This window comes from Nannochloropsis gaditana (genome assembly GCF_000240725.1).
Source record: "Nannochloropsis gaditana CCMP526 unplaced genomic scaffold scaffold782, whole genome shotgun sequence".
Classification (NCBI taxonomy): domain Eukaryota; class Eustigmatophyceae; order Eustigmatales; family Monodopsidaceae; genus Microchloropsis; species Microchloropsis gaditana.
In genome coordinates, this window is record NW_005803171.1 from 3,453 (window position 1) to 13,151 (window position 9,699).

The window sequence follows — 9,699 nt, forward strand, 5'->3', positions numbered from 1 at the left end:
CAGTACCTGAGCGTGCGGGCGCTTCTGGCGGATATCCATGACCGGGTGCACCAGTACGAGGGAGGGAGGGAGGGCGGGAGAGGGGCTGGGGGAAAGGTGGTGTGACTGGCGCCTTATCATCTTTTCTCTGTGATGGCGTTCTTGTCGCAGCCCTTTGGTGCGAATGCATTCTTTCTTTGCCCATGTCTACAACCCCTTCGCTGCTCATTTTTTAATCCTTGTCCCTCCTACCCTTCACTTCCTTCCCATAGGGGCATGACGGCCATCCTCAAGAAACACATCTTCGTGGGCGTGGTGGACGACGTCTTCTCTCTGATTCAACACGACACCAAGCTACTCCTTGTCCGCCATGTCGAGCTTTGCAAGGAACTTTTCTACCAGCTGGCCGTCCGCCGCTTTGCCTGCATGCCACGGTCTGTGCCCCTTCTGTCTGCCTGTGGGCCCGGCTTTACTCTCATCCCTTGCCTCCTTTTTCACCACCTCATGTCCTGTTTTTCCCTCCTCTTTCACACCCCTGGCGCAGCCTTTCTCTGGCCAGCAATCCTGTGCCCCTCCGCTCCGCTCTTCGTGTCGCCCTCGACCTGCCCGAGATGGAGTGGAAGGAGGGCTACGGCTCCAAGGACGAGGTACGCCCCGCTCTCTCCCCGCCCTCCTTCTATACGCACCGATCCTCCTCATCTGATCCTCGTTGCCTCCTTCTCTCTCCTCATCCGGCTCCTTCTCATTTCCCCTCAAGCTTGCCGCAAGGGCGTGCCAGGTCTTAGTCGCCCGGGCCGGCATGCTCGATGAATATTTCAGGATCGGCTTTGACACCGCGGCGGACGAGGGGCACGGGGCTCTCATCTCCCTCCCCGATCTCCTCCCTTCCTATACCCCGTCCCCTGCGGCCCTTCCTCTTTTCCTTCTTCGACTTGCCACCGAGGTGGACTGGGAGGAGGAGCAGCCCTGCTTCGAGGGTGTGGCCACGGAGCTTGGTTTGTTCTACAGCGATTTGTCTGTTCATTACGAAGAGGGGGTGGAGGAGGAGAGAGGAAAGGCGGAGGAAAGGGACGAGGAAGAGGTAGTGATTCTTGGGGTTGAAGGTGGGAAAGGGTTGAGAGGCGGGAGCACAAAGCGAGTAGAAAAGGAGATGGAGAAAATGGAAGGAGAAACGGGGCCCGTCCCCAAGAAATATGAGTACCTGCTGCAACACGTCCTGTTCCCCGCCTTCCGTGCTGTCTTTCTACCTCCGCGCGAAGTAGCGGGAGCGGAAGCACAAGTGGTGGTTCAAATCGCAGCCTTGGAGCAACTTTATAGGGTTTTCGAGCGGTGTTGAGGGAGAAGGTGCTGGAAATCGGAGAGGGTACCGCGATGTACCATCTTGTGATATAGGCCGCGTATCAGTCTTTTCAAAAGCAACACAAATGAAACAGACACGTAATAACACGAGAACGAAAATTTGAATGATCAGGCTGACTATGAGGATGGTACAATTTTGGCACCAGGTATCTTTTTATTTTCATATAATACAACCTTAATTGACTTCTTCGTATCGGGTCTTGCTTGATCAAGAGCCCTCCTTAGCGGAGATGAAACTGTTTATGAATTCTTGATGATTCAATTAAGTATCGTGGATGGTTAGCAAATAGAGCGCCCATTGTGTGCTCAAAATGACCAGCACATCTAAGCAGGGCGGGGAACGGCAGTTGTAAACCAGCAGTCGTGCCCACAAACGGACTACGCGCGTTGATATTTACCCACCATTTACATCAGCGAAACACATGACAAGTTTTCATCGATGACACTCCAATTCGAGGAAACACTCATGGCTCCCCATCGGCCATACCTTTTAAGTAGTGCCATACTTACGTGACGGTGGACGCTGCCTGTCTCACACACACGGATTTTAAAGCTAAGAGGAAGTCATTTGATGGGTAGTTTGGAAGTAAGGTGTACCGCAGTCAACACATCATTGAGCACTTGAAAGGGCTGAACTGGTTGTAATATATCTGTCTGGCATGTAGCATTCCTTGCATCTCTCGCTTCCATGCTGGTCAACAGCGGGGGAAAACGAGTGGTACGTAAGACAATCAAGTCGAAATCGAGGTCATTTCGATTACTAGTCAGATCATACCCTTGCAATTAGATGTTGTGGGACATAAGAATAACATCTCTACAATCAAGCAGCTGGAAAAAAGCAAATTTAGGAGCTTGCGAGAAGCCAGGATACTTTGTCAATCGACAAGGGCAACGGCCGGTAACGGCGATTCGAAATCTGCGACGTCTTCAAATTCTCGTTCAAACTATGCGGTTTCTTGCCCTCTCCCGTGCAGGACCAACAGCATGCATTGCTTTCCAGGGATTCTGGTGATTCAGGCATTATTTATGCTGCTTCTTGACCTTCCTGTAAGCTCCTCCCATGTTTCGACGGAAAGTTGCAGAGCATTGCTTCGGCGCTCCATCACCGCTTTCTTCTACCTGTGGTATGGGGTCCCTGCACATGATAACGGAAGATATTTGCATTGGGACCATTCTGTTCTGCCTCATTGGACATCCTCAACCAATGAAAAATTTGAAGCCATGATAAACAAGCACCACAATCCTGAATTGGGCGACATACATGCACCGTTTTTCCCCGCGCGTGGCTTGTACAGCAGTCGAGACCCGCATGTACTCCGTCATCAATTTCGGGAGATGCATGATGCAGGAATCACCTTGGTGGCTTTGTCCTGGTGGGGACGACCATCACCGACGGCAGCGGACTCGCAGGGTGTGAATACTGACGATGCCTTGCCTATTGTCCTGGCGGCCGCGGAAGAAGTGCGGCAAGAAAAGGGAAGAGGTGACCTGTATATTACCATGCACTTAGAGCCCTATCCTGGACGAACGATCAGCACCATAAAAGACGATTTGGCCTACATTTATGAGCATTACGCTCACTTTTCTGCTTTCCTGCCTATCTTTTACGTGTACGATTCCTATCATATCCCTCCCGAGGAGTGGGCCTTGTTACTACAGCCCTGGGGCAAGGAGTCTGTGCGAGATACGCCTTTAGACGGCTTATTCATAGGATTATGGCTCGAAAGAGATCATGGCCAGGCGCTTGTCGACGGTGGCTTCGACGGAATGTACACTTACTTCGCTTCTGTCTCCTTCTCGTTCGGGTCAACCCTTGCAAACTGGGATGACATGGCAGCCTTTTGTCGTCGGCAAGGGGAACTAGGAGGGAAGGGAGGGGAGAAGCAAGTAGGAAAGAGGCTTTTTTTGTCCGTTTTGAGTGTGGGCCCGGGATATGATGACGAGAAGATTCGGCCGTGGAATAAGCACAACACGAAGCCAAGGGAGGGCTTGGACTACATGGATCGCATGCTCGAGGCAGCGCGTGAAGCCAGGCCTGACGCCATTTCCATCACAAGTTACAATGAATGGGGTGAAGGCACGCAGATTGAAGCGGCAAAAGTGGGAGAATGGCGATGCGAAGGTAACTGGGAAGGAAACTCGACGCACCTAGCGGTGAGACCGTACGTGTATCAGGAGTATAAAGGGGGGGATCCTTATTTATACCTGAACAACGTCAAATTGTGGAGAGAACTCTTATGGGGTATGGCTGCGACGGAAGATGAGCAGACAATAAATGATAAAGATGAATTTTGAAAGAGAAATGCTGATGTCCAAGCTCATCGGTGCTTTTTGTAAACTATTAAGCAGTCAGCATCTTTGTATCGCTGAGGGATGACAAGAACTTGAAACTTTTACGCCATTTTATGACATGCAATTGAAATGTAGAACCGGTTTTACCTCTACAAATGTCTCAGAGCCGAACAGCCCATCACTATGAAGAGGGCAACAAAAATTCGATCACGTCCAAGCTTCGCAAATAGCTTGATAGTTGTAAATTTCATTTTACCTGTAAAACGGCTTAAACATTAGGCTGTTATAAATCGATCCTTTTCTTTTGCCAAAGCTATGTGATGTGGTATGTTTCGATTCAGAAATTCTCCCTCACACTGCCTGTCTATTTTACATTTCGCCAGGATTCTACGCCTCTTGTGGTATAAAATCAAAGCTTAGAGAATGTGTACAGGGTTCAGCCATTTGTCAGTATCTATCGCGCTATCCATGGCCTTGACACGCGGGCACGGCTGCATTGGACAAATAAATGCTTTGGACTGTAAGGGATGGGGGGAGGTTAGCCTCAAATGGTTGAAGTTCGCACTTGTTCTCTATCTACGTCGTGCCCCGTCATTGGTCTCGTGCCGCTCCGCTTCTCAGTTATTTGCCTCATAAAACAATCGCGACACGTACCTCTTCTACAGAGCGCAGCGCATGGTCCTGTACTACGAATGGGGCAGCACCACGGAGGCTTTGGCTGATAATGATTTACGCACAGCTGTCCGCAGTGTATTTGATAGACTCGGCGAGAAAAAAAAGGTTCTTGTCGTGCCTCCAGATTTTACACGATTTAACTCCAAAGCAGGACTATTGACGCAGCACACCTATGAGTATTATGGCGAGGCACTAAAAGACATCCTTCCTGCTTTGGGGACGCATGATCCCGTATCAGGCCACCAGCGTGAGCGCATGTTCGGCGCGGTGCCTGAAAGCCTCTTCCGCATTCATGACTGGCGCAACGACGTCATCACCATCGGGCATGTACCTGCAGACATGGTGCGGGCCGCGAGCGATGGCAAGTTGGACCAACCGTGGCCGGCGCAACTGAACAAACTGATGGTCGAAGGAGGGCATGATCTCATCCTCTCTATCGGGCAAGTGGTGCCCCATGAGGTCCTCGGCATGGCGAACTACAACAAAAACCTATTTGTGGGAATTGGCGGGGCGGAAGCCATTAATTTAAGCCATTTCATTGGGGCCGTATACGGTATGGAGAGGATGATGGGCGTGGCTGACAATCCCTTGCGGCGCGTCCTGAACCACGCCTCGGAACAATTTCTGGCCGGGGTCTATCCGCTGATATACATCCTCACCGTCATCGGGCCTTCCGCCGAGGACCCTCGAGTCCTCCGAACCCGTGGCCTGTACATCGGGGACGATGCGGAATGCTTTTTCAAAGCCGCCGCCCTCTCCATTCAGGTAAATTTTACGCTCTTGGAGAAACCGGTCAGGAAAGTGGTGGCATTCTTGGACAAGGAGGAGTTTCAATCCACCTGGTTAGGTAACAAGGCCATTTATCGTACCCGGATGTTGATTGAGGACGGCGGGGAGCTCCTGGTGCTGGCTCCTGGCGTGAGAAAATTTGGCGAAGACGAAGCCATCGACGCCCTCATACGGTGAGTGCGGTGGCCGGGGGCCGTAAAAGGCGTCTCGAGGGCTCGTGGAGGGAAGGACCGCCAGAGCTAGCGTCAAGTGGCATTGCGTGTAGTCTCTAGTACCCTGATGCGAAACGGCCAAGCTGGGGATGGTATTGGCCTCGTTGCTCTATTTTCCACCGCCGGGGCAGGACACCTTCTGCTCGATGTTACTCCCTTTTTCGGAATACAAAATTTATCTGGATCAAAATCTGACTCAATTTTTCCCATGCCCCCCTGTACTGTTTCCGTTTCTTTCTCTCAAGGAAATACGGGTACCGCACTACTCCCGAGCTGATGGCCTTCCTGGACGGCAACGACGAGCTCCGGGGCAGCCTCTCCGCCATCGCCCACCTTGTGCACGGTTCCAGCGAAAACCGTTTCAAAATAACGTACGCCACCGACCCGAGCCAGGGTGGATTAACGAAGGAGGAGGTGGAGGGAGTGGGGTACGCGTGGCGGGACTATCGAGAAGCGATCCGAGAATTCGATCCGCAGACGATGACGGCGGGTGTCAATCGTGTCCAAAAGAAAAGGGAGGAGGGAAGCGAAGGGAGGAAGGAGGAGGAGGACGAGGTGTACTTTGTGCAGGCCCCTGCGCTAGGTCTGTGGGCGGCGAAGACTAGATTCCAACGCGAACTAGGACAGGAGGGAAGGAACGAGGGAGGGGCGGAGGGAGGGGCGGAGGGAGGGGCGGAGGGAGGGGCGGAGGGAGCCACGAGGAAGGTGGGGGAAGGCCCAAGCGGCGCAGTATCACCGACGCGCGAGCCGCCATCGAAACGCTCCAAAGGGCTGGACGACGCAGGCAAGGAAGAGGGGTAATAAGGGAGGGAGGGAAGGGGTGTGTGGAGCCGATCAGCCACCCTAGCGGAGGAATGTCTCTAGGGAGAGTGAAGGTGAATCTTGCAGGCGGTCTACGCGATAGAACAAACGGGTAATATAGGGCATGCGAAAGCTTTCAACAACGCACGAACATAAAGGTTCGATGGTTCGAAGCGAATCTGCAACCTCAATCTCGCGCACCCGTTGTCCACCTCTTGGGCCGGCGTGCTACCCTATCTTGCTTACTTCTTTTTTTCCAATGTACTTCGTCACTCTAGAGGGAAGGCCGTGTCGCCATGGTGCGTGAAATCGCCCATCGCAAGTCCTCTCATCCGTCTACTCCAGAGCAGCCCCTCCTACTTCCTCGTCTGCGAAACGCGTCACCCAGACTCCAAGTATAGGCTCAATCCTGTTATCATCTCAAACACCATGCGCCTCTTTCTCCTCCTTCTCTTTCCTTTTTGACAATCGCTGCTCCTCTACCCATGTCTCAATCTTCGCCTTCAATTCTGGTAACGGCTCCAGATCCGTTAGACTCAACGGCTGACGGTTGAACGGGTCCGTAGGTTGGTTCAACAAATGTTGTTCGATCGCCGCCCGTTCCATCGCGTAGCCGGATGTGGGCAGCCGCACGGGGTCTTTCATCAACGTGCAGAGCAAGGGGTCCAGAAATTCGTCCGGCACCTCCACGCCCAAATCCTCCGCCTCTGCCTTTTCGGCCGCCGAGGCCACGGCGGTTTCCAGGGCCGTGCATGCCTCAAGCTGCGTCTCGCTCATGCCCCCCACCCGTTTCATGGTCTGCTGGACTTTGCCAAGCATCCCTTCGTGGTAGTAGCCCGACTCGGAGAGGGCGGTGTGGAAGGCAGGCTCCCCGGCGAAATGGAGGATGGTCAGGGCCACCTCCCGGAGCATCTCCTTGGGTTTGAAATTCAAAGCGTCGGGGTTTTCCACCTTGATCTCCAACCCTTTCGTCCCCACCAGCTTGTCTACGATCGAAAGCAGGGTGTTGGCCAGGCGGGGGGAGAGGGCGGGAGCGAGGAAGGGCTTGCGGACTGCCTCGTCACTGGTCAGGTACATGAGCATGTGGATGGTCTCGTTGCAGAGGAGCAAGGAGGACGAGACACTGCGCTCGTTGTCGTTGTGCCGCTCCATGATTTCGTTCCGACTCTCTTCCGGCATGGCGGCCCACGCCGGGCTGTCTTTCATCTGGAGCTGAACGGATCGGATCTCGGGGAGTTTCTCCATCACGGAGGCAACCAGAGCGTTGGTTTCGTTCATCAAGCCGTTGGCGAAGGAGGTGAATTGAGAGGTGTCGGAGGAGATCCTTCGGAAGGTCCGCCGGTGTTCGGGAGATCTCCAGAGGAACTTCAAGACGGCAGCGATGTGGAAGCGATGCTCGAGCTTGTCATAGAAGCCCGTGTGCTCCACGTCCCCATAAAGGAGGAGGAGGGCGGGCGCGAGGGATGCCTGGGCCAAGGGGTTGTTGAGGAGGAAGGAGGTGTAGACGCTGTGGCCTCGGGTGGCGGCGGCGGAGGTGCTCGAGTGGTCGAGCCGCTCCTCGGGGGGGAGGAAGACCAAGTAGAGCAAATCGCCGATTTTGGCGCGCAAATGGGGGGAGTGCACGAGCTGGGGCCGGGTCAACGCCTGGATGCACAAATCAAAAAAAGGCGCCAGCGGCGCCGTCAGGAGGCTCTGCGGGTGCGCCCGTCCCACGAATTTGACCAGGACGAGGAGGTCCTCCAAGAGATGCTCCGGGCATCGGCTGCAAAAGGCCAAGGCTGCGGCCAGATCGGGCGTGGCTGCGGCGTCGAAAGCCTGGGAGGAGAACCAGGCGGCGGCCCCGCCCACGAAGACCATGGCCTTGTCGAGGAGGTCGGGCTCCAAAAGGGAAATTTCCTGGGGGGAAGGGAAAGGGAAAGCGGGGGAAGGAAAGAGAATCCGTGTCATCCATCTCATCCATTGACCCCGCCCCCGCCGCCCGCCTTATGGTCACTGCCCTCGCACCTGTGCAAAGTAGCGCTGCAGCACCATATTAAACCGTTCCTCCGCCCCCTCCACCCCTGCCTCCATCTGTCGCCGCAAGTGCCCCAACCAGCGCTCCTCGGACATATGTTTCCCCACACAAGCCACGAGCCCCAGGTGCAGCGCCCGCCCGGTCAGGAAGAAACATTGCGTCAAGAAATTGTACTCACCCCCGCCCCCTCCCTCCTTCGCCCCCTCTCCCTCGGGCCCGGGGTTCAACCGCGTCAGGTCCTCCGGGTAGGCGCCTGCGTTCCCTGCCAGGTCCCGCACGAAGCCGTCGTCGATCCCCGCCCGCTTTTTCTCCTCCCCCACAAAGTTCCCCGCCATCCCCAGGAGGACTGCGCCCACGTTGACGAGGAAGGTGTCCGAGGACTTGATCCCCTCGTTCGGCCGACTTTTCTCCGCCTCAAGGTTCAGGGCCAGGGCCTGGGCGATCCAGAGCACCGTCTGGCTCCGGCAGGGGCCTCCGGCTTTCAAGAGGGCGGTCACCAGGTCTGTCAGGGCGGCCTGATGGGCCCTCAATTGCTGCCGCAAGCCGTTTAATTTCCCCGTCACCTCCGCCTTGCTCCGCCGCTGCAAGTTCTCGAACTGGTTGTAGACCTCCGGGTCGGTGGCGGGGAAGCCCAGGCGGAAAAGGACCCCCAGGGTGGTGAAGGATTCGTGGGCGCGACCGTTTCGCTGGAGGCGGACGGGCCCCTGCAGGAGGGGCATGCGCGGGTTGTAGGCGGGCATGGGCACCCCGGCGGCGGGGAGGAGGAAGTTGGCGACCCCTTGGACGAGGGCGAGGGGGAGGGCCTTGTGGAGCTTGAGGAGGAGGAGAAGGGCAAGGGCGTGGGGCCCGGCGCCCGGGTCGCTGAGGCGGGCGGCGCGGGTGAGGGGAATCAGGAGGTCGGAGAGGACGGGGGCAAAGACACGCGGAATCTCCGCCTCCTCCATGCGTGCCAGCACCTGCCTGAGGAAGGGGAGGGGCAGGACGAGGGCGGCGGGGTCTTGGGCCATGGTCACCAGGCCGCGCACCAGCTGCGCCTTCACCTCCTCGGAGGAAAGGCCGAACACGTCCGGCTCCGAAACGGCTGTGACGCTGAAATTCAGCACCTCTTCCCGCACCTCTTTCAAGGCTTCCTCCGTCACCCCCGGCCGCCGGGAGCGGCTCTCCTCCTCCAGACGCGCGTAGCTCGCAGCCAGGTACATAAACCCCCCCAGTGACGCCCCCGAGCCTTCCCCTCCCACCCCATCCGAATGGGCGCTCAACCGGGTGCAAATGACTTCCGAGACCGAGGCCAGGGTAAAGAGGGCGACGCCCCCCTCTGCCTCCACCTCCGTGGGAAGGGCCACGTGGACGAGGCCGCCCCCCTGAGGGTCCCCCAGGTCGGCCGTCACCTGCAGCACGCGTTGGATCAGGCGGTGGGTACCCAGGTCCGAGGCCTTCATCTTGGCCACCGGCGGCGCAGGGACGGGAGGAGGGGCGTCTTGCTGGCTGTGGCTGGGGGTGGCCATCTCCATGGCGGGGGGGTCGGTTCGGCTTTCGACTTGGGCGCTCCTGGGCATGGGCCGGGGACAGGGGGGGGGG

General features: G+C 56.4%; 3 protein-coding genes across 3 annotated transcripts; 2 read left to right on the plus strand and 1 right to left on the minus strand.

Moving 5' to 3' along the window:
- Positions 1-37: 37 nt before the first annotated feature.
- On the plus strand, positions 38-810 carry NGA_0492400 (dna mismatch repair-like protein; the record flags this gene model as incomplete). Its single annotated transcript, XM_005853683.1, has 4 exons — positions 38-45; positions 252-413; positions 524-626; positions 799-810. The coding sequence occupies 4 exons, from the start codon at positions 38-40 to the stop codon at positions 808-810; spliced, it is 285 nt and encodes a 94-aa protein (XP_005853745.1).
- A 3,479-nt stretch (positions 811-4,289) lies between these two features.
- NGA_0492300 (uncharacterized protein) lies at positions 4,290-5,989 on the plus strand. The gene is made up of 2 exons (XM_005853682.1): positions 4,290-5,271; positions 5,552-5,989. The coding sequence occupies exon 1, from the start codon at positions 4,306-4,308 to the stop codon at positions 5,269-5,271; it is 966 nt and encodes a 321-aa protein (XP_005853744.1). The 5' UTR covers positions 4,290-4,305; the 3' UTR covers positions 5,552-5,989.
- A 338-nt stretch (positions 5,990-6,327) lies between these two features.
- On the minus strand, positions 6,328-9,698 carry UBE4B (ubiquitin conjugation factor E4 B). The gene is made up of 2 exons (XM_005853684.1): positions 8,112-9,698; positions 6,328-8,003 (listed from the first exon to the last, which is right to left on the minus strand). The coding sequence occupies exons 1-2, from the start codon at positions 9,675-9,677 to the stop codon at positions 6,528-6,530; spliced, it is 3,042 nt and encodes a 1,013-aa protein (XP_005853746.1). The 5' UTR covers positions 9,678-9,698; the 3' UTR covers positions 6,328-6,527.
- Position 9,699: the final 1 nt, after the last annotated feature.

Excerpts from the sequence above, each read along its gene's own strand:
- NGA_0492300 (XM_005853682.1), top strand. The coding sequence starts at position 4,306 with ATGGTCCTGTACTACGAATGGGGCAGCACCACGGAGGCTTTGGCTGAT.
- UBE4B (XM_005853684.1), bottom strand. The coding sequence starts at position 9,677 with ATGCCCAGGAGCGCCCAAGTCGAAAGCCGAACCGACCCCCCCGCCATG. Across the intron at positions 8,004-8,111 it reads TGCAGCGCTACTTTGCACAG|GAAATTTCCCTTTTGGAGCC; the intron begins GTGCGAGGGCAG and ends CCTTCCCCCCAG.